At 39.4% G+C, this 24,635-nt stretch overlaps 1 protein-coding gene across 1 annotated transcript in view; it reads left to right on the plus strand.

The window, feature by feature from the left end:
- Window positions 1-24,635, plus strand: part of LOC126297748 (neurofilament heavy polypeptide-like) — a 372,495-nt gene that overhangs the window by 306,643 nt on the left and 41,217 nt on the right. The window contains exon 4 of the mRNA XM_049988912.1: window positions 20,317-20,463. Coding sequence (XP_049844869.1) covers window positions 20,317-20,463 — 147 coding nt within the window. The remainder of the gene's footprint in view (window positions 1-20,316; window positions 20,464-24,635) is intronic.

The following is a 24,635-nucleotide window of genomic DNA, read 5'->3' on the forward strand; positions in this document are numbered from 1 at the left end:
TGCTGGGATCGTTGGAGCGTCAGATTTACGTTTCTTAACACAGAAGTAACTAATGGGTCGTAATTATAAGTTGCATGAATGAAATGTGATAACATTGTCACAATTTTGCTTCAGGTTATACACTAGAACATATACTACTAGCAGTAGTAGTACATTTTTTCGTCGTTTATGGTTGTCCAAGTTATGCTATAATAAGACTGCAAACAAACGCTTGTCTATTTTCCTTATTAACAAAAGCAGCTTTGGAAGGCCGTTCGGATAAATAACTTCCAATTGACGTTTTTATTTAGACGACTGATGGTCTTTTTATTCATTGTACCGACAATGTTTACATAGGATGTTGCTACCAGAATCGTATTTTATTTCGAATGCTTCATGAATTCTCGATCACTGAAATTGCTCCAGACGCACTAGTTTCTTAATACAGGCAGTCGTCAATTTCTGCTTTCAACGCAAGTAGGCGCTACAGTATCTACACATCCCATAAATTAGTCTCGGGTCGCGTTTTTTTGTCTGTATATAAAAGTTAATCCCAGGAACTAATGTAATGGATTGTTACAGTTTTCACTAGTAAAGTGTTTCACGAGGATAGTCTGTGTACATTGCTTATTGGCACCACGCCAAAAAAGTCGTCGAGCTGTAGATACTTCGTGCCAGCCGTGCGAAGCCAGGACTGGTCACTCGTTGTATACTAAAATAAGTATAATACATGCAATGCATACATTAGCGCCAAGAAAAACTAGCGCTCTTGACTATGTGGGAAGTAAGAACTGAAAAACCCCCTAAGAACAAAGTCTGGTTTTCTTACGACACAAGAGCAGAGCAAACGCATTTATTTCTCAAATATGGACATCAACAGTCAACTAGTTTCCGAATGAGCTCAATGTTCAGTATCCGATGAGTTTGCTGTGAATTACATCGCAGTGCCTCTGTTATTCCGAATTAAGATGCAAGGTTTCTTCGTACATGCATCTTAATTCGGAATACCACAGGCACAGCAATATATATCCGCCGACACCGGGCAAGCTACTGTAAAGTACGGGAATGAACATAACGGATGTAAGAGTACAGTTGCAGATACGTTGCTGACGACATACGGAAGTCTGTGTCTGGCCGTAAGTCGCGCTTGGGAAGCCAAATGGTAAGGCGAGAGCTCGCGATAAGCGGGAAATCCGGGTTTGAATCCCGGTCTGGCACATTTTCACTGTCGTCACTCCATTATACAGCTGGTGGTTGTCCATATTCCCAACTGGAATAAATTTCATAATTTACCTTTGGTTCCTCTTCTGCCTACCATATCCCTCCTGACTAGAAGCAACATCATGCAATTCTTTACTAGTTGACTTTCGGAACAGTGTAAAATACCGCAGTTCTGTTTCCATCCAGACGAATTGTAAAAAAAATAATCACTAAATGACGTATGGTCTCTTGTCATAGCTATGTTAATTACAGATACAATATCAAGTTCGCTTTTTCAAGTGCTGCTAAAGTAATTCATGCAGCTAGTATCTGGGCTCTCTGAGGCTAATTCAACCGCGTTTCGCTTTCGAAAATCAGATAAGTAGAGTTTCTTCGAAATTTCAATAGTTGGACTTTTGTAGTTACCTGCTTTTATCATCTCATTTGTCTTTACGGAAGTTATAGTGACACGCAACTGTCGCGTTCACATGATAGTGTGCTTTAGCTTGATGCAGCCGTGAGTATCTAATTACAAATTCAGAGAAATTCAGAACACTTAAATTTAAAACGGATGCTAATCATTGTTGACTGTGTGGTTGGACCGATACTCCAGTCAGAGCGCAGTGGATATGGTATCTAAGGTTGATACACCAGTTACCTATAGTAACAAGATGTGCTGTTTCTTTCCGAAACTTGAAAGAAAGGTTAATGTTGAAAACTTAAGTGGTTTGTAAAACAGGAACTAGAGGTCAAAAAATAATTATTTCGCATGAACGAAATTCTAAATTATAGTTTAGAGATCACACACATCGTAAAATTACACCAGCAAGAATACAAAAAGGCATAGCAGAACGAAAGGAATAGTAAATACTTCCATTACAATTCCATTTGTCATAAAAATATTAAAAATTCCCACAGTTTACTGCAATAAAAGTTTTCGGATGCAGTTTAAAAGACTTCTGACTGCAGAAATCGCTTACACCATATAACCCGCTCTAACAATGAAATTTTTGAACTCCTCTTTAGTTGTCGTAACTTGTGCTTTGGCTTCATCTTTGAAATTACCCCAAAGAGGAAAAAATCATTATAGCCAGAGACACGGAAAAAGCTAGGTGAGGGTTTTTCTCTGGAGCTACTATGTGGATGGCCAGAACGTTTATTTCATTAGCTTCACTCGTTGCAAGCTTGTCGCTGACACTCTGAGAAATGTTTCAGTACCCTTGAGATAATAGTATTCTTGCTCTCTAGTTTCAACTGATATTATTGGACATCGTCTGTCAGTATACTTCCGTATGTATACACACTCTTTCATGTTCGTTCTACAGTCTCCGCAAGGAAATAAACTAGAACAAAGTATCTAAGCTCTCTCGGTTTGTGAAAAACTTTTTAAAAAAGAAAGTAATAAGAACCTGCTATCCGTGAACTACAGAAAGAATAGAAAGCTCATCTGGCTACCTTTCATATCGGTATCGTAGCGGTGCAACCCTTTCCTCGTTATTCGATCTGAGATATTTCCTTATTTTGGTATGGAATCGTGGATTTCCACATTAGACAAATATAGGTTGACTATTCAAAACTACTGATTCTAAGTTCAAAATTTTCTAAGTTCTTAGATACTGTTTGTCGGATTTCGGAGAGTGAAGCACGGTTGAAATAATCTTTGAGACCTAAGATAATAACAGTTGAAATTACTAGGGTTATATTAACACGTCAAAACCGATGTTACAACTGTTCATAACCAATAAGAATATGGTGTGATTTCCTTCAGCATTATTTGGAGTTTAGAAACCTAAGACACTGGTCTTATTCAGGAGAAACGACCGCCGATTACTTTGTCATTGTCACACAAGTGCTGTGTGTGTGTGTGTGTGTGTGTGTGTGTGTGTGTGTGTGTGTGTGTGTGTGTGTGTGTGTGTGTGTGTTAGTTACGTTGTTTTTGTTGCTCTTAAATAGTAATGACAAGACATGTCCAACATCTTCCTAAAAGTGAACTATGGATCAATAGGACTACGACGGCCTACTACTACAAAATATTAATCCTCCTCCAGAGACCTTTAAATAGGTGCTCTTTGGTCTTCCTAAACAATTCAGCCGAATTTCATTATTCAAGTGTGACTCCACTATATATTCTTGGGCAGTGTGAGCGTCTGCTCTGTTTGTAATCACGACACTTAAATCTGAATATTTCATTCAACCATCCAACTACCCGTACTTATGTTAAACAGCTGTTTAAAGTTCGTTCTGTTTTTCTTTTATATTTACATGGCTACCTGTTTTTGCGTTCAAATGGGAATACTTCGGACAGTACATGCTTAACTTCTCTGAGCAACTAGGTGGCTTAAAATACCTTGCGTTGCGCGGCAATTTGGCAAGGAGAAAATTTGTAGAGAGCTGCATGGTGTTGCCAGTTTCAAATCCCATCTCGCCAATTAGTTGCCAAACGTATTTCTTGGGGCGTTTCTCTACTCATTATCGGCTCATTAGAAATTTCAGGTTCTCAGTCGTATACGTAGTTAGTTTGATGCATGTAGCGGGATTACTGATTAGTTAATACATATCCATCATCTACACTCCTGGAAATGGAAAAAAGAACACAGACACCGGTGTGTCAGACCCACCATACTTGCTCCGGTCACTGCGAGAGGGCTGTACAAGCAATGATCACACGCACGGCACAGCGGACACACCAGGAACCGCAGTGTTGGCCGTCGAATGGTGCTAGCTGTGCAGCATTTGTGCACCGCCGCCGTCAGTGTCAGCCAGTTTGCCGTGGCATACGGAGCTCCATCGCAGTCTGTAACGCTGGTAGCATGCCGCGACAGCGTGGACGTGAACCGTATGCGCAGTTGACGGACTTTGAGCGAGGGCGAATATTGGGCATGAGGGAGGCCGGGTGGACGTACCGCCGAATTGCTCAACACATGGGGCGTGAGGTCTCCACAGTACATCTATGTTGTCGCCAGTGATCGGCGGAAGGTGCACGTGCCCGTCGACCTGGGACCGGACCGCAGCGACGCACGGATGCACGCCAAGACCGTAGGATCCTACGCAGTACCGCAGGGGACCGCACCGCCACTTCCCAGCAAATTAGGGACACTGTTGCTCCTGGGGTATCGGCGAGGACCATTCGCAACCGTCTCCATGAAGCTGGGCTACGGTCCCGCACACCGTTAGGCCGTCTTCCGCTCACGCCACAACATCGTGCAGCCCGCCTCCAGTGGTGTCGCGACAGGCGTGAATAGAGAGACGAATGGAGACGTGTCGTCTTCAGCGATGAGAGTCGCTTCTGCCTTGGTGCCAATGATGGTCGTATGCGTGTTTGGCGCCGTGCACGTGAGCGCCACAATCAGGACTGCATACGACCGAGGCACACAGGGCCAACACCCGGCATCATGGTGTGGGGAGCGATCTCTTACACTGGCCGTACACCTCTGGTGATCGTCGAGGGGACACTGAATAGTGCACGGTACATCCAAACCGTCATCGAACCCAGCGTTCTACCATTCCTAGACCGGCAAGGGAACTTGCTGTTCCAACAGGACAATGCACGTCCGCATGTATCCCGTGCCACCCAACGTGCTCTAGAAGGTGTAAGTCAACTACCCTGGCCAGCAAGATCTCCGGATCTGTCCCCCATTGAGCATGTTTGGGACTGGATGAAGCGTCGTCTCACGCGGTCTGCACGTCCAGCACGAACGCTGGTCCAACTGAGGCGCCAGGTGGAAATGGCATGGCAAGCCGTTCCACAGGACTACATCCAGCATCTCTACGATCGTCTCCATGGGAGAATAGCAGCCTGCATTGCTGCGAAAGGTGGATATACACTGTACTAGTGCCGACATTGTGCATGCTCTGTTGCCTGTGTCTATGTGCCTGTGGTTCTGTCAGTGTGATCATGTGATGTATCTGACGCCAGGAATGTGTCAATAAAGTTTCCCCTTCCTGGGACAATGAATTCACGGTGTTCTTATTTCAATTTCCAGGAGTGTACAATTGGTGGGCGACACAGACGTCCGCCTCGGCAGTTGCGCGGTCAGCGCAGAAGATTGCTAACCACAGAGGCCCGGGTTCGATTCCCGGGCGGGTCGGGGACTTTTTCGTTCGGGACTGTGTGTTGTGTTGGTAAAAAGTTCGGATGTCGGCGAGCTTCACATAATTCGCCAGACTACGGTTTGTGAATGTGACGAAGACTTGGTTGCATAAATTTTTGATTGACGCAACTTAAACTTTCAATCCGTAATATTACGCAAGGTGTTAGTAAATTAAAATTAAAATGAGTCCATATGATCGCACTAGCTGTTTATTGCAGTCCTTTCAAAGACTTCACGATCGGTTCCTCACCTTAGAGGTGCATCCTCAGGTGCATTTATGTATAAAAGCATTACAATCATTGTATAATAAAAAAATCGTAAATGAATCGTAATTCTCATCAGGTATGAAGTGATAAATTGTAAGTAATGAATATGCAGATTATCAACAGCATCATACATTACATTTGTAACAAGTTTTTTAAAGTTTACTTAGGACAACGGCATTTAGCAATACCTACGCAGAATAGCATTGTGATGAAAGTTTAAAACTTTATCTATGATTTATTATACACAGATTGTAATTCTTTTACACAGAAATGCACTTGAAGATACACCTTTGAGGAGCGAAACAGGTTGTGGGTCTCTGAAAGGGCTGCAATAAGTAGTTAATGCGCTCATATGGACTTTCATTGGCTTTAATTCTAATTTTCTAACACCAGCTAGTGTAATATTATGGAATGAAAGTTCAAATTCCATCAATCGTGTAGTATTTTAGCTGTGGTTACCCCACCGATAGTGCCTATTTAAATACAGATTTCATAGTTAGACATTGTTGTTTTGAGGTAACGATGTGCAGTAGCACTTCTTGATTGAATAGTCTCACTTTGCTTATTCTTAATGCTTTCTTCGTATAAAATGAAAATCTTATATGAGTAAGTCCTGGTTTCGTCTTCCGCAAAACTGATTACAGTTTTATTTGTAGAGTTATTCTGCGTAACTTTGCAATTCATACGAATATAGTCTTAAATAACCACCAAGAGAACCATTTGGTTGCTCTTCAAGTCGAATAGTCATCGAATGATCTGTGAACGGCCTCTATAAACAACTATGAACTAGAATCCTTTTATATTTCCGTTAAATAACATAATGAATTTCTTGACATTTAAAGTTGTCATTTGTAGATTCCATAATACATTCCTACAATAGTGCTTACAGTCCATAGACAGGTACAATTTCCAGAAATTCCTTATCAACAGCGAATAATTTACTAGATTTTGTGCAATAATTTCATGTTATTAAACCCGAGTCTAAACAGCTGCAAAAAGTAGGTAACAGTAGGGCGACTCCAGAGGCGCAAGCCATCTTTCGTTGTATTCCAAACTATATTTAAAGGTACTGTTAACGTGCCTGTCAACAAAGATAAAGTGACATGGTAAAGCTCTAATGAAGATCAGCGATAGCTCTGAGGAATTCAAAGCTTGTGACGGATGTAGCAGCGTATTGTAGGTGAGCTGGCGCCACACCCAGAGATTAAAATGTCTGGCGTTCGTGATTAGGTGACTTATCGGCGGAATATCGAAGCTGATAACAAGCGTTTCGGTGACGAGTAAGCAGTGATGCATGAGCGTCCACTAGTGTGTGCTGCCTGCAATGCTGAGAGAGGAATACAAGTACGTACGGTGTTGGTGACACTTATTTCTTGTTAGGACGATCGAGTGAAAAGGAACGGACAATGTACGTATTTCCATAGCTTCTTTTCTTAAGTTCATCGATAACATTCAGAATGTTTTGCTAGTAAACGTGTAGTGGAAACGTGTTCGCTAAGCAGGTTTCCGTATTCTTGTAAGGTATCCAACATACGATTTTTAAATTATGTTTGGAAATTTTAGTAAAAATATATAGTGCGATATTCCTACTGATTGTGACGTATAGCTGTGCTTTTATTTTAAGCAATGACTAATATGAAGACTCCAAATCATAGAAACGGCAGTTAACAAATTTGTTAAACTACAAAAGGTTAATTTATTCGTTCCCAGTATAGGCTGTGCGTTGGGATGAACAACCAGTACAGACGCTGACTAACCGTGATAAACAGCGCGGAGTTAGTATTTTATCAAATTTTAATTAAATATATTTAAAAATAAGGCTTTATTCTTATATGTTTGGAATGTTCCTGGAAAGGCAATCAGTAATGGTTCCTGCAATTTACGTACGATTTTGGGAAACATTTTCAGTAGTATTTTGATGTACTTAATACAAATAGCCCTTTCAGTTTTCAGATTTTTAATGGGTAACGATCTAGAAACGTAGTATAAAGCTTCGCCCTTTCCTAAATTTACCTTCCACAAGAATGCTGGAGAGAATTTTTCAGTTCGAAGTTTAAAGCGAAATATGAATATTCAAGGCAACATGGAAAAAGATACGCAAAGGATTTCTCCCCCACACTTTTTGTAACTGGGCTGAATGTTGGTTTGCTGCTTTGGTACTGCTTAGTAACCTGGTAGTGGCCCCGAAAACGCTGATGTGTGTGTGGATCGATGAATAGTTTAAAAACAGCTAGGGCAATTTCCGCATACAGGTGGACTCTTAAAAACTGGGGTTATGTAATGTGGTCCACTGATAATGCTACCGGTAAAGAACCCCATAGGGAGACCGAAAGCAGTGTATTCACAGATTAAGCAGAGGGTAATGACTTTCTGTCTATGCCCATGCTTTATAGCTAAAGTGCTCTACTTTGCTACACGTTAATAACTGTATCATCCGTCGGCTTATCCACTTTTAATCGTAAATCATTAGTACAGGATTCTAGTAGTTCTTCAGTTAACTGAGGATGCGTTCCGCAAGTAATTTGTTATTGAAATAGAATCCTCAAATAGTTAGTAGCTCGACAACATCGGCTGATTCGTACTTAGAGCTGTGAAGATACGTTGAAAATCACTGGCGTGCAAAATTAAAGCAACAACCCGCTATTTCCCCGTTCTGCGTATAATTCACGATATAATCATACAAACTGTCGACAGATGTCCGTACGATCGTGCTCTGCACGGAAGGTGGCATTCCGGTCAACGGAAAACCACGCCACCGATGACGTCAGGGTATCTATCAGGCGGGGTAGTGTTTACCGGGTAGTCTCACATCCACAACCGCTGTGTACACAGACACACAGTGCAGTTTGGCACAGAGAAGACGCCTACCAGACTCTCCGTGGTGGAGGGCCATAGGAGAAATGGAAGTAGGACAGTTGCAAACTGATGTGGCCCTATGGCTTAATGTGAATCGTTATATTTATTGGACGGCAGTTTAGAGAGAGCGAAACAGTATCCCGAAGACCAGGGCGGGGCCGACCATTTGTGACGAGAGAGAGAGAGAGAGAGAGAGAGAGAGAGAGAGAGAGAGAGAGAGAGAATTGTTTGGTTGTAACGGTAGGACGGTACTATCTTAGTAGTGCTCGGCAACTGGCATCGACCCCGCAGCATCCACTGGATGTGTTGTACCGAGGCAAGAGGTCTACAGAAGGTTTCAGGAGAGTGGTCTTTATTGTCGGGGACCTACTGTATGTGTACCTCTGACGCGTCTTCACAGAAGGGAAAGTCTAGAGTGGAGTCGTCGGCGTGCCACACGGACCGTCGAACGGTGTGCCGGCTTTCGTTTCACATGTAAGTCCAGATTCGGTTTGGAGAGTGATTCTCGACGGATTCGCATCTGGAGGGAACATGGAGCTCTGTTTCTGGACCTATACATTGTAGAAAGAGGCCGACATCGAGGAGGATCCCGAATGGTGTGGAAAGGGATTATGTGAACCCCACGAACACCTCTTCACGAAATTGCACGACTGAAACGGTAAGGTTTAACTGGTATCATGTATCGTGACGAGATCTTGGAACCTCGTGTGTGGCTGTTGCTGTGGGCCCAGACTTTGTACTGGTGGACGATAATACTCGACCTCGCAGAGCACACAGGTGGTTGAGGTTTTCTTGGAAACGTTAGATATTGCACCCATGGCGTGGCCTGCTCGCTCTCCCATTTTGAATCCCATACACCATGCATGGGATGGTCGAGGAGACGGGTTGCATCATGTCAGCTTCCACCAACCACTCTCCACGACTTGTAAACAGCGCTTTTCGGGAGTAATGGGCGTTATTGCCCCAAAATGAGATTATCATTCACAGCATGCCCTGTCGTTGTCGTGCCTGTATTGCTCCCAGAGGTGGTCACACTCCATACTGAACATATTAACCAGTTGTCAGAATGCGTGTGCAAATCCGGTGACTTGGAAAGAAAACGAACAACATTTTTGATAACCGTTACGCGTGTTGCAGTTTACGTTCTCTATTCTTTGCATTGTTTCTACTTTATCATCTGTGTATAATGTTTTGTGGCAAAATAAGCGCAGCATTACACACCAGTGTAAATGTAGCACTGACTGTTTATGCCTTGCAAATCTGATAAGTTATTTTAGCGGTGATAGAACGAATTTACTTTCAAATGATTTTGGTGTGTGTGTGTGTGTGTGTGTGTGTGTGTGTGTGTGTGTGTGTGTGTGTGTGTGTGTGTGTGTGTGTGTGTGTTTTTTTATGCTCCTATCCCCCCCCCCCCCCCCAACGTAATGTGTACACAGCGCCAGTTCAATACCCAAGCAACACAAGCGACCGTTTGGGGCACAACTCGGGTGCGAAATTTGTATGCAGGTTGTGTCATGATTAATATCGAAAATTGACGGTTATGAAAGTATATGATAGAAGCAAAAACGTTGCAGTATATGTGGATTTGCACATTAGATATTCACGAAATTAGGAGCCGCCACTGACATTAGTATCAAACATGATCGTAGTTGGTATAAATCTATATGAAATGTAACTTTCCGTTCCTATCCAATCTGGCTCAAGTACCACTCAAGGCGTCCCTTAACAAGAAAAAACTGCTACATCAGTAGGTTCCATATATAATTTCAATTTACCACGGAGTTTTCTCCACATTAAACATAAGAAATACACAGTTAAACAGCATCTTAAGTTTAACATGTGAATATTATATATATAAATAAAATTTGTATTGTCTCACTTTGTCCAATGGAAAGGGAAGTAGTTTGTAAATTACATAATTTAAAATTTCCGTTAGTAAACTAAACAATTACACAATTTTTATATTTTTACTCTTTTGTTAGTTTGATAGCACATTTTTTTAAGCGAGAACAATACGATAGGTCTAGTTCACTCTACTTTGACTAAATGATTTTAAAGATCTTAGACGTACCTTAAATGGAAATCGTTTCTTTTTTAAAAGTTGGCCCTAAAATAGGATCCAAAACTTTGTTACAGAGGAATGTCTATGTAGTTCTTGCTTTAAAGGAAACAGCCGCTTTCGACGATCATTTGGTTTATATTTATTGTTAAAGGTCGTACAAAGAGCTAAAGGAAAGTCAAATGATGTATGAGGGGAATTTTGTTTTTGGGGGGAGGGGCGGGACAGGGTTGTTAATTTATTTGTCGCTTGTGGAAAAATGTTCTCGAACTAGCCTTGTATAAAAGCTATAACGTTCCGCTTTCGAAGGAATAATTTGAACTGTAAGCTCCACTTTTACATTCGCGTCATTTCCCTCTGGGATATACATATAAATAGCAGTGTATTTAGAATGAAAGTCCCCAGCTTAGTTTGAAATCGAGAGTAAAGGAAGAGAACGAAAAAGGTTTAGCTGACAGACTAGCATTTATGTTCCGTAATTTTACTCTACTGCTTCCTAAGTGTGTAGCCCAAAATGAAGCACTTGTGTTGTAGTTTAAGAAAAACACGTGTTGTGTCCAAACGGCAAGACGAAGCAATTACTGCCATAATGTTTGTTCCCCTCTTTTCTTAACAATGAGACTTCACACACATTGTTCTAAAGGACATCACCATAAAGTTCGTGCTGACAACGGTACACGTACTTTCAGTTCCTCACTTCGGATGTTAGGTTTCGAAATACCCGTAATGCTAACGTCAGTTTAGTCCAAAATATGCATCTAACACTATTAGCGAAGTCCTCGAGAGTGTGTCGGAACATCTGCTGGTCGACAAAAAGAACCTCTGATAACTAGTGTTAGCACGTGCATAGTTAATTCGTACCACTGATGACTGCAATTTTGTTACATTCGATTAATAATTCTTCCCCTTGTTTCCAATCAAGATACGGCTTTATGTACTGCAGACGCCCGAAGGAGCTAATGCACTCTACAGCCTACTTCCTACAGAAAATGCTATATACGCTTTCACTGTTAAATATTAAATGCTCTGAATAACCGGACATCACCCATTGGTATTTTTTGTGATATCTCAAAGGCCTTTGACTGTGTAAATCATGGAATTCTTTTAGATAAGCTAAATCATTATGGTTTGAGGGGGGCAGTGCACAAATGGTTTAATTCATACTTAACTGGAAGAATGCAGAAAGTTGAAATAAGTGGTTCATGTAATGTTAATACAACAGCTGATTCCTCAAACTGGGGGGGGGCTATCAAGCACGGGGTCCCACAGGGTTCGGTCTTAGGTCCTTTACTGTTCTTGATATACATTGATGACTTACCATTCCATATTGATGAGGATGCAAAGTTAGTTCTTTTTGCTGATGATACTAGTATAGTAATAACATCCAAAAACCAAGAACTAAGTGATGTAATTGTAAATGATGTTTTTCACAAAATTATTAAGTGGTTCTCAGCAAACACTCTCTTTAAATTTTGATAAAACACAGTATATACAGTTCCGTACAGTAAATGGCACAACTCCAGTAATAAATATAGATTTTGAACAGAAGTCTGTAGCTAAGGTAGAATTTTCAAAATTTTTAGGTGTGTCCATTGATGAGAGGTTAAACTGGAAGCAACACATTGATGGTCTGCTGAAACCTCTGAGTTCGGCTACGTATGCTATTAGGGTTATTGCAAATTTTGGTGATAAGAATCTCAGTAAATTAGCTTACTATGCCTACTTTCATTCACTGCTTTCGTATGGTATCATATTCTGGGGTAATTCATCGTTGAATAGAAAAGTATTCATTGCTCAAAAACGTGTAATCAGAATAATTGCTGGAGCCCATCCACGGTCATCTTGTAGACATCTATTTAAGGATCTAGGGATCCTCACAGTATATATATTCACTTATGAAATTTGTTGTTAATAATCCAGCCCAGTTCAAAAGTAATAGCAGTGTGCATAGCTATAACACCAGGAGAAAGGATGATCTTCACTATACAGGGTTAAATCTGACTTTGGCACAGAAGGGGGTAAATTATGCTGCCACAAACGTCTTTGGTCACCTACCAAACAGCATCAAAAGCCTGACAGTCAACCAACATTTAAAATAAATTAAAAGAATTTCTAGATGACAACTCCTCCTCCTCATTGGCTGAATTTTTAGATATAAATTAAGGGAGGGGAAAAAACTAACTTCAGCATTAGTGTCATGCATTATTTTGTGTAATGTAATATCTTGTACAGACATCTTTCATTCACCTGACACGTTCCACATCATTACGAAGTGTCGTATTCATGATCTATGGAACAAGTATTAAAAAAAAAAAATCCTCGTGTATTCAGTTGGTCCTTTCAATACTTATCAACTCAGTTCTTCATGCTCATACATGACTTAAAGTATACTGGTGAGCAAAGCTTGAGGACAAAAGTAACTTTCGCATGATGTGACACTGCCAGGTAATATAGTTCGCTGAAACTGCTCTAGAATAATACACGAGGTAACTGAATAAAAGTGTCGTTCTTGTTGGTGTCATTAAGCATTCCTTTCAAAGACAATAATTATATTGAAGTTATCGCAAATTATGATGGTCTCCTCGGCATTTCAAAAAGCGAAGCGTTGTTCTTAATCGGGTGTGTGATCACGGACGGCAGTGCATATTCTGCAACGTGCTTCCATATTGGCCACAAGGTTCGTAAGGAGTTCTTAATGGTACGGCGTTCATGCGTCTACTACCTACCTGGATTCGATTCCCAGCGGGGTCAAGGATTTTCATCTGCCTCTAGATGACTGAGTGTTTGTGTTATCATCATTTCATCATCATTCATGAAAGTGGCGAGATTGGACTGAGCAAAGGTTGGGATTTTTTACGGGCGCTTATGACCGCGCAGTTGACCACCCCACAAACCAACCACCACCACCACCAACTAGCTACCTCATAGTTGTAGGCAAAATATTGTTCCAACATATTTCCATTTTTATCTTTGGAAAACTTTCCGGTCCTAGGAGGCAGTCAGCACCGTTGTCTTCCAGTACAGTAGATAGTGCGAATTGTTTTTTTCTCATCTTTGCGAGATTTCTTGGTTCCTGTCTTTCAGGTTTTCGCCCATAGAAATTTCGTTGCGTGTGGGCTGTTGTCCAGCTCTTTCTGCGACGTGTAATTGGAAGACAAAACTTACCAATAAACATGAACACTCGAAGAAAATAGTTGCCTCAAAACTGTTACATGTTCTGTAACACCCAATACGTCGACTTAGAAAAACATCCTTTCCTGTCTCTAACGAAAAGGTCACAAAATTAAAAATTGCAACTGAATAACAATAGTAATAACATTCATAGAACTTGCATTACATTAGTTTCTATTTCTGACACACACACACACACACACACACACACACACACACACACACACACACACACACACTCACACTTAATAGCTCATACAATTTTTTTTAAGTTAACTGCAGAAATTTCCCAAAGCTGGAAAACAAACTTTCTTGTACAGAAAAGAGACACCTCATTAAAGAGCATCATGGGATCCTCACAAATAGTATAATTTTCATAGTAACTTACCTGCATTCCCACTTTATTATTAGACTTACTCCTGCATTACCCCTATTGTAATTTGCATTAATAACTGTTTACTCATCTGACCAGAATTAATGTTCATCCCGTCATTGAACTTCACAAATTCCCACTGTGTCTAGCTTCAACTTATCCATTTCCCCTTTTAAATTCTGTAAACTACCTACCCAATTAAGGGATCTAATGTTCCATGCTCCAATTAATAGAGTGCCAGTTTAGTTTTTCCTGATGACATTCTCCATAGTAGTCCCCCACTGGAGATCTGAATAGGGGACTATTTTACCTCCAGAATGAACTCTAAGATGATACAAAAAAGAAGCACCATGAAAAAATCATTTGAATTGGACGAAAATTGGTAGACATGATGCAAACAAATGACCAAAATTTCAGAAACTGGTTGAGTCACTCGAGAGAGAGCTTCACAGACTGACCAAGTCAATAATGTGTAGGTCAACATCTGACCATTATGCAAGCAGTTACTCAGATAGGCAATGATTGGCAGAGTTGTTGGATGTCCCCTTGAGTGATGCCAAATATTGTCCAATTGACATGTTAGAGCATCAGAACCTCGATATTGTTGAAGGCCCTGCCCATAATGTTTCTAATGTTCTCAACTAGGGAGAGATCCAGAAATCTTGCTGGCCAAGGTAGGGTTTGACAAGCAAGGAGATGAGCAGTAGAAACTCCTACCGTCTGAGGCAGGCATTATCTTGCTGAAATGTAAACCTACGATGGCTTGCCATGAAGGCCAACAAAATGGGGCATAGAATATGTCATCTACTACTGTTCTGTAAGGGCACCATGGACAACAAGCAGAGAGATCCAGCTTTGAAAAAAATGGCACCCCAGACCATTAATTCTGGTTGTCAAGCTATATGATGGGTGACAGTCAGGTTAGTATCCCACAGCTGTACGAGGCATTTCCAGACACTTCTTTGGTGGCTACTGGGGCTCAGTTTGAACTGGACTCATCACTGAAGATAACTCTACTCCAGTCAATGAGATTCCAGGCTGAAGATATGTCTGGAGACACCCCAGACAGCAGTGGGATTCCAACCTGACTGCTACCCACCATACAGCCTAACTGTCAGGCTGGGGTGTGATTTTTCATAGCAGGATCCCTCCGAGTATAATTGCAGCACCCTTTTGGCACAGCAGTATGTCAGTGATTTGTTTTGGTTTCCTTCATAGCAAGCCATCCTGGGATTACATTCCAGCAAGGTAACATCAGTCTGTAAAAGTCGAGAGTTCCTACTGCATGTCTTCATGCTTGTAAAACGCTGCCTTGGCCAGCAAGGTCATCAGATCTCTACCCCAATTGAGAATATGTGGAACATCATGGGCAGGGCCCTCCAACCAGCTCGTAACTTTGATAATTTAATGCGCCAGTTGGACACAATTTGGCAGAATATCCCTCAGGAGGACATCCAACAACTCTTTCAATGAAAAGCTGAATACCTGCTTTCATAAGGGCCATAGGTGGATCAATGCACTATTGACATGCTCAGTTTGTGAAGCTCTTTCTTTTGAAAAAATCATTCAGTCTTTCTGAAATTGTAATCGTGTACATGACACCTACTGATTTCCATCCCATTTGGTTATTTCCTTTGTTGTGAATCTTTCCTTTTTTTCTCTTGGTGTATTTTACCAAACAAGATGTTGTTATTAAATCATAAAATAGAACTGCATGCACTCAGGAAAAAGATAGTGGTTGCAGTGTCCCCTTGATTTGACACTGACAGTACTAGCACAGCAAGGTCATGTTGGATAATGTTAAAATGTCCATACTGCTGTCTGCAACTACTTAAAAGGCTGCTGCCCATCATCAGCAACCTTTGGTTAATCTGGCTTCTCCGCAGATCCCCCTCTGTTGTGGTCGCAGCTATGTTACAGCTGTCTATGATGATTTCTGTGGGGACCATTGAGTGCTTTTAAGTTTTCATGGCTGATGGTAATGTACAGTGTCAGTAGTATACTGTTGTTAGGCTGATTTTTCCATCCTAAATAATTACAGACTGAATGACTGTAAATGGTTAATAGCTTGGACACAATTACAGGTTGCCTGCAGTACTGTAGCCTCTTCTGCAGACAGTTTACTTCACTTTTTCATAACATATGCACATTCATGTGATAAGATAGGTCACTGTTTAAAACACTGAAGGATAATGCTAGTCATACTACCATACTACACTGATGTTTTTCAAGAAGTGGGTAACGATGAAATGTTGTTTTGAACTGAAACAGGTAGCATTGCCTAAGAAGCTGACACATGCTGATCCTGTTTGATGACATAGCAATGCAGCTTCAAAATAAATACCAAACAGAATAAATTAGCTGTGACAAATCAAAATTTATGCGAAACTGAGAATTTAACCTGGGTTTTCTGCTTACTGTAGGAGTTGTCATAACCATTGGGCTACCTGAGTATGCCTTCAGTCTCAACTCAACCTTTCATTATTGTTTATGTTAATTCCTATTAGTTATCAGCAATGAAATCAGAGGTTATCGAAAGGGCTATGTGGGAATAGCTCTACTGGGGAAATGAATTTCATGGTGTAATGGCTTACGTTGCAGTGGAACTGAATTGAATTTGTGGAAATTAAAGGGAGACAAAACATAAAATCCCATAGGATTATGCAATGGCATGAAAATTCAGTATTTCTGAATGGTTTCAGTAATATTATTTCATGTCATTGCATTTCATTGATTACATCTTGGATGACTCAATTTAATTTGGGTGAAACTTTCAACTGTAAGATTAATACCTTAACAATGTAATCATAAGAAATACATGGTGCCCTTGGTAGTAATGGACTTCCAATGGTCTTGAAATACAGTTGTTTATTTTATAGACAACAGTAGTGAGATAAATTGTATAAAAATGACCCAATTTGGAAAAAAGTTAATTTTTCTGACTCTAGTGGCATTTCAGCATGTGAGGCTATAACCAATAACTTCAAAGTCTCATTAAATCTAAACAAATTGTAATTAGTGCATGACATGACCAATTTTTTAAATTCAACTAATAGTTAATCTGTTGCATCTTCTTGTTCTAGTGACTCACCAGTATTCTTAGAAATGTTCTTACACAGACTAGGCATATTACTTTAGGGGAATATAGTGAAACTACTGTTAATGAAATGATTTTTGTTATACTTTCCAGGCTAAAGCTGATATTTAGCATAATAGCTCTTACTCACATGAGAGATCACCACTGTAAAATAAAATCAAAGATTAACAAATGATACACCTTTAAATGGCGAAAGCAGTGTCTCGTAGAAAGGTTTGCTAAAAGTTTCGTGTGTTTATGAACTTCCAATACGCCCTAAACACATACATGATGTTGGAAGTCAAAAGGTGTTTTATATAGTTAAAACACAGTAGCATAAAAGAACAGAATCTGTTTGTTCACATTCTTAATGGGTGTACGCACCTGAGTTAGCTTGGGATGTGTGTTGTGATAATTATGTTCAGCCTATATGGCTACTTAACTGATACTTGCACTATCAGTTGAAATATAGAGCTTCGATGTAATAAAGACAGACAACATTAAGATTGGTGTTGACCTTTTGTTCTGTCCTAAATATTCTTTTTCAAACCATATGCTCTTTACATTTGGTTAACTCTTACATCTATTGGTGGTTTTCTTTTTAGTCCATTCTGTTCAATAATTTCTCAAAGAAATTTATATTTTCATACTCGCTTTATTTTGTGTGTTTCCATTTTTATGAATTTTGGTGCTTCATGATGTCATATTTCTATTCTTGGCAAATCCTAAAGTTTGCTCTGCTTCTTTAGTAATTTGTACCTGGAGATCATGGCAGCCACCTTTTTCTTGTCTCCTCCTTCTCAAAATTTTTCTGTGTTTTCTATTGTGTCTATTGTATGATTAGTTGTAGTGGAGTTGTACCTGATCACCTTCTGGGTTCTCTCGTTTTATACAGGAAAAATCATATTTTAATCTTCAAGATAATGACTGAACAATAATCCCCATTTCTGATTACTTTAACATCCATAATTTCCATGATATTCCTTTGATTCAGCTGGGCTTTGTGTTCCAGATGAAATTCAGGTTTTGATGTGGATATATGAAAGTTTCGCATTTTCTTGGTAGTTTGTGAAAATGTGTAGACATCAATTTTAACTGAAACATTTTACACACATGCCATGACAAGGCAGTTGTTGTTGTTAACACTGTACAGTGTCTTTTGCAATGTTGTACAATAGTTTGCAAAATTTAAATGTACATTAATCAGACAAGTTTTCTCAAAGAGAATGAGTTTAGTCCAAAAAAAACACATTTCTCATGAGTTACCACCACCACCACCACCACCACCCCACCACCACCCCACCACCACCAGTGAGCTTATTTTTTTTATACTCAGGATTAATTCCATTATTGAATAGTGTTACCATTTATGGGTGACTACACCTTTGGCAGCACATGTACTTGTGTCTATAGCACATGTGAAAGGCAATTAAACAGCTTTACACAGAGTTTGTTGTTCAGCCTTATACAACTGTAACGTTAGTTCTCTGGTTTGGCAGTCTCTGTTAACTCTTCTTACTCACTCTCTTTAAATGAATTGTAACTTGTGTACAGCAATATAGAATATTAGTGACACAACATTACTACATGTAAACAGAACTGAAGACATTCATTAACAACTCTGAACCACAGATGGGTCATTTGGAATTATAATTAATGAAATTGGGCAGTACTTTAGTCATCTTTGTGAAGTGATATTGCCTGAGATGAAATATTAAAGGGACAGCAATGTGCTTCACAAGTGAATTTGTTGTACTAGCCATTGTTCAGTATTATTAATAATGGAATTTAGTCATTAGAGCTGGCAGGATGTCCTATTTAAAAGTGTATTAATGTGAGTCAAAAGTATGGTCTTCCATCTATCTCTGCTTCTGTCCATTTTCATCTCAGGTTTTATGTTTATCTCCCTTATCTGTCAAAACAAAATTTACTACACATTCCAAAGTAAAGGAAACCAAAATCAGCACTACCAACTGCCAAGATGGTGTAGTTGAAGTTCTGCAATCTCCCCCCCCCCCCCCCCCCCCCCCCCCCCCCATTTGAGAACCAAACTCACTATGTAGTTTGGTTGTTATGGTCCTGAGACTGTTTCTGCACTTACTGCCAGTCATCAAAGTGATTAATGTAAGATCATGATCACCAAAGACACACAAAAATAAGTCTCAAAGAATTGCATAGAGGTTGTTACATCTTAGTTGTAACATTAATAGCATAACAATGCAGTGTTTTTGATAAGGTACTCTGAACACAGACCATACCTATTTCCATTATATCTTTTGAGAATTTTCACTCTTAACTGCTTCTCTAGGATTAAAATTAACATTATTGATGATCTAAGGACAAGTGTCCATCTTGTATATTTTTGGAAGAACCAATAACCATTGATTCTATTTGACTTACAAGCATATTGTTTTAGTCAGCTTTCATAAATGTCTGAAATTTCTTGGTATAGCTCTCATAAAGTTTTCATACCGGAAAATGGTAGGCCTAGTACTAAATTTGGATGAAATTAGAAAAGTAACCATGAATTTCTTCTAATGGTTATTACAGTAAAAAGTCAAAAGGTTTGAGACATTAAATTGTTTCTATGTTTAATAATCTATTAACCTCATTTCGTGCCAAAGTAATTCCCTTACATGTCTTTGGAATGGACTCTCTTATCTCTGAAACTTGCATTTAATCTTTAACTCATTGTTGTTGGAATCACTGTCTGCTCACAGGCAAAATACAAATTTCGAATTTTTCTGTTTCTACATTAATACATCTCAAACAATTGTATGGTGTATGTTGCAGGTTATTGAGCACCACAATTTTTCCTGGTGCTTTTTATTTCTTTTGTGAATAAAGCACCTTCCTTTCTCAACTTCCACCTTTCCTCTGATGATTTCAAACACTTAGGCAGCACTCAAGGACTGGTTGCACAGGAGACCTTACATGATTTTCACAGCTGTGTTACACCTTACCACAAATCTTCACAGTTCTTTCTTTGGTGTTCCAGCAACTGGTTATGGGTGTTGCTTCTCCTTCGGAGCTATACCTACGTATTATGGACATAAAAGAACACTAAAATGCAACAACTGAGTCTACCTTTTCCTTTGATGTGGGTGGAGGTATAATACCCTTCTTGCTGTTAGAGCTAGAGTTTTTTCCAGTGAGTGAAAGTTGCTGTGCACCCATTAAGACACATTCACACATTAAAATTTTTTCCATCTTACACAGTTTGTGATGATGTCAATTTTTTGCAGCATGGTGAGTCCTCCAGGATACTCACATCAGCGTACAGATTCTATGAGCTCTGGTCATAGCTCTGGATCAGACTTTGGCCGCAGGCGTGTTACAGTAAAACCCTTGGATGAACCAGACTCTGAAAGTGAAACTCCAGTGTACAAGAGGTGAGTCTTAGTGAAGTTTGATGTATGGTATGTCTTTTAAAGTAAATGTCTAGTTTCACATTGCCACATACGTGTCTTTCTTAAATTGTCAGTGTAGCCAATACCCATATTGTACTATTTAGTAAAGCCTTCATCATTACAGGAAGCTGTTTCTTGTGCAGTTCTACAATGCAACAATATAAAGTATGGTCATTGTCATTACTAAGTGTACTATTACTATTAATACTGCTATTTGTTTGAATTAGTTTTGGACTGTATCACTTAGTTCACAAAAAAACACACACATAGCATCATAGTTTGATCATCTAGTCAGATGATTTGTTACATATCTTTGAGAGACAGAGAAAAGGGGGAGGGGGGAGGGGGGGAGGGGGGAGAGTCAGTTTAGTGCTAATGCTTTCAGAGGAAAGTGACACCTTTTTATGTTTTTTAGAAATGAGACAACATGGATACTATGTTTTCAGGAAAATTATCATTATTCTAGGATGCTGTTTTTGTGGTTCCTATGTAACTGTGACTTGACTTAGGTGTAGCACTAGTTCCTAATTAAATTTAAAGTTAAAATTATTGTCTTTTATGGACCAGAAAAATTGTTTGCACTTAAAAATGTAGTGTGTTACTGTGTCCAAAGACTGATTTGCTGCATCTCTCCATGCTAGCATATCCTGTGCAGTTCTCATCATCTCTCCATAACCATATTAACCTGCATCCAACTGAGCCTGATAACTGTAGTCAAGCCTCCCTCCACTTGCAGTGCCTGATTTCTTAATCTGATTCCTTAATCTGATTCCTCTGCAGCATCTGATTCAATTAGACTGTGTTCCATTATACTTGTCTTACATTCCTGTTATTTATCTCGTAAACCCTTTTAAAGATACTACCCATTCTATTCAACTGATCATTAAGGTTCTTTGCCATCCCTAAAAGAGTTTAAATACAATCATTCCATTTCTTCTCAATGAACCGTAATTCTCTTTTCAAATTTATCATTCTCGTACAGCCTTGTGTTTATCTTCTAACCATGCCTGCTTTGTCTTTTTGTACAAAATATTGCTCTCCTTTTTAAGATTCCTGTTTTTCTTTTTGCCAGCTTCATTTGCTGCATGTTTATACACTGCTCAAAAAATTAGGGGAACATGACTTTGGGCATCTGCTATACTCCACTGAGCACTAATTGAGGACTAGATGAGTTGTTAAATTATAACTTACCCTTTCACAAATTAAGTACGCAACAAAACAACATTATATCCACATTCATTTACACAACAAGAACAAAAATGTTTGACAGCTGTCAAAAACACAATGGAAATATCATTCATTCCATCATGATGGCTGCTTTTCATTGTACTTCGAGTTCCAATAACATTTATGCCCTCTGTGATCATTAATCACCATCTGACACGTACATGGTATGCTCCATATAAGTCTATGGAGGAAACCCTATCTTATCTGTTCCCATCCTTTAAGAAGAGCCATTGAGAGGTCTTGGAGAGAGTGTTTGAACACCATCAAAGAACTTTGTCAAATCTGTAGATTTCCTGGATAACATTTGGCAGTTACCACTCACCACAGCATCTCCACACACAAACATGGCCATCAAGTTGTGTTCGATGAAATATGGACCCATCTGTGAATAACATGTTTTGCCATTGATGAAGTAGCTAGCTGACATGGGAATGGCAGAATTGCAGGCAAGCTGCAAGATGTTATGTCAAGTGGAGTACTCAAACAGGATGTCTGGATCATAAGATCCTTTCTTAACCTTTTCCTTACAATCTGGTCAGACACAGCAGTTCTACTGGCCCTGCTGAGATTGTCTTGCTGTACTATGGCAATTGCCACAGTCCAAAGATGGTCAGATATTGGTCTTTGCATGGCACTGTAATGTGTCAGAGACCTGGTCTGATTCACCTTGTGTACTGACCTGTCTCCTTGTAGTGTGTCCACAACCTAAGGATGACAGATGGAAATTGACATCTGCAGTAACAAGGTGCAAAGTCCATCCTTCCTGCATCAGACTGGTCTTGCAACTTGCACTGCATTAAGATGGTGCATTGCATGTGCCTGGCTGAATAAAATGTCCAAAAATGACATCTACCACCTGTGTACCTCACTAGAAAACACTGTAACACTGGTACTGAGTCCCTTCTGAGGGGTCACCTGATATTATAATACATAACACAGCCGATAGATGACTAATGACTTTAATGTACACTAAAAGCAAAGTTCTAATGCTATGCAGTAATACCACAGGTATCGCCTGTATCGAGATAGCAGACATTGATACTCATTTTCCCCTCACTCTTTTGAGCACTGTATTTTCGTTTTCAGTTACATTCCTTATCTTCTGTATTAGCAGAGGATTTCTACTTGTCATCTTGTTTATTTGATCCTCTGATGCATTCACTTTTTCATCTCTCAGATGTACCTGTTTGCCTTCTGCTTTGTTCCTTTCCCCTATTCGTCAGTAGTTGGCTGCTTCTCAAGTCTCATCATCATAATTTCCTATCCATCTTGAAATCTGGTCATTTTTAATTTGTTCAGGGCCGTGTTGAGGGCATGGTGAGATAGCTCCCCAAGCCTCTTTCAAGGGTACAGGGGCACAAGCACAGAGTGGGTGTGAGAATTGATCAGAAAACAAAACTGAAAGATGATTTAATAGTTAGTTGGGATAAGTACACTACTTCTCCTACCCCCTCATGTTACTATCTTTTGTCTGAGAAGCAGCCTTTCCTTGCAGCTGTAAATGTGCACTATTGCCATTGTCATTTTATTCAAGTAGCACCATAATTAAATGAATGCTATTGAAAAGATGTCTATTGATGGTATGGTTTATATGGAAACAGTAAACTTTAACATAGTTGCAGCATAAATAACTAGATAGTGTTCAGCAGTTTAGTTTTTTCTGTTATTTCACTACAGTATGGTATGATCTCAAAAATCAGTTAGCAGGTGCTGAAACAAATATGCTGTTTAACTAAAGGTTCCTGATTTTTGCATATTTCTGCCAGTTGAGGACTATAGTGAGACTGTTAGAGCTAGCAGGCTTCAGTGTATTTGATAAATGAATGACTGAAATAAACAGATCACCATTTAATTTGATTTCCTGTCAGGATTCATCTTAAGTGACATCTCTGTATATTGAAATATGTGTGGCTCATTTTGTTGCCAAATATAGTAGGGGGATATTTATATAATGGAGTTAGTCACTGAAATAGCTGCATTGAAGTTCCAGATGAAAGAAGTGTTTAACAACATTGACACAGCTACTCATTTGGATATTCAGATTTTTCTTCAAAATATGGGCTAGGAGGTGCTTATACAAACATCCAAATGGTTCTGAATACACACATGGCAATTTCAGTGACTGCAGCATCTGGTGAACACAGTTTCAGCAAATTGAGGTTGAGTATGAGTTTAAGCACGCAATCTTATTTCACTATGTTGTCCATAGAATGACACAGCTGCTAAACTGCACATCAGTGGTGTAATCAATAAGGTTGCTTCACTCAAATCAAGGAAATGAAAGTAAAATTATAATGATAGCAAAATTCTTGGAAAGGGGCATTTTCTCAACTCTCAATAACAGCCCTTTTCCTTTTGTTTCTAATAAGTAATTCATGCACTATTTATACTTCACGAGGAACAAATGAAATCCATTTGTTATTAAACTTCATACTAAAACTAAAGCACAGTAGCTGCCATAACCAATTAAGACACTGATTTTGTTTTACTTCCATATTTTTAAGAAATTCATAAAATTTGTAATTTATTTACTACATTGATAGATTGTTCGTTCTTGGCAGTGTTTTATTTAACTATAGTTCATTTAAGTAGAACTTCAATAATGCTTGATTGTTTTGTTAAACCTACATATGGTACAAAATTATAAAATTTGTTGAATCTGCCTAGAAGGAAATAAAAAAAGGTAGCTTCACATGGGAGACTGGATCTTCTGGGTACAGGTCTGAATCTGTTGCTTATAATCAGTAATTTGTCTCCCCCTGGAAACATGCCATGAATTAAAATCTGGGTTTGATATCATCTTGTCATTAGATAATCTACCTGAAACCCTCTGGCATCTCCACGTCCCTTCATGTATGCAACTGTTTTTCATGGTTCTCAAATTTGATGTAAGCAAATGATTAAATTATGATCTTTGCTCAATTCTG

This window comes from Schistocerca gregaria, chromosome X, assembly GCF_023897955.1.
Source record: "Schistocerca gregaria isolate iqSchGreg1 chromosome X, iqSchGreg1.2, whole genome shotgun sequence".
NCBI lineage: Eukaryota > Metazoa > Arthropoda > Insecta > Orthoptera > Acrididae > Schistocerca > Schistocerca gregaria.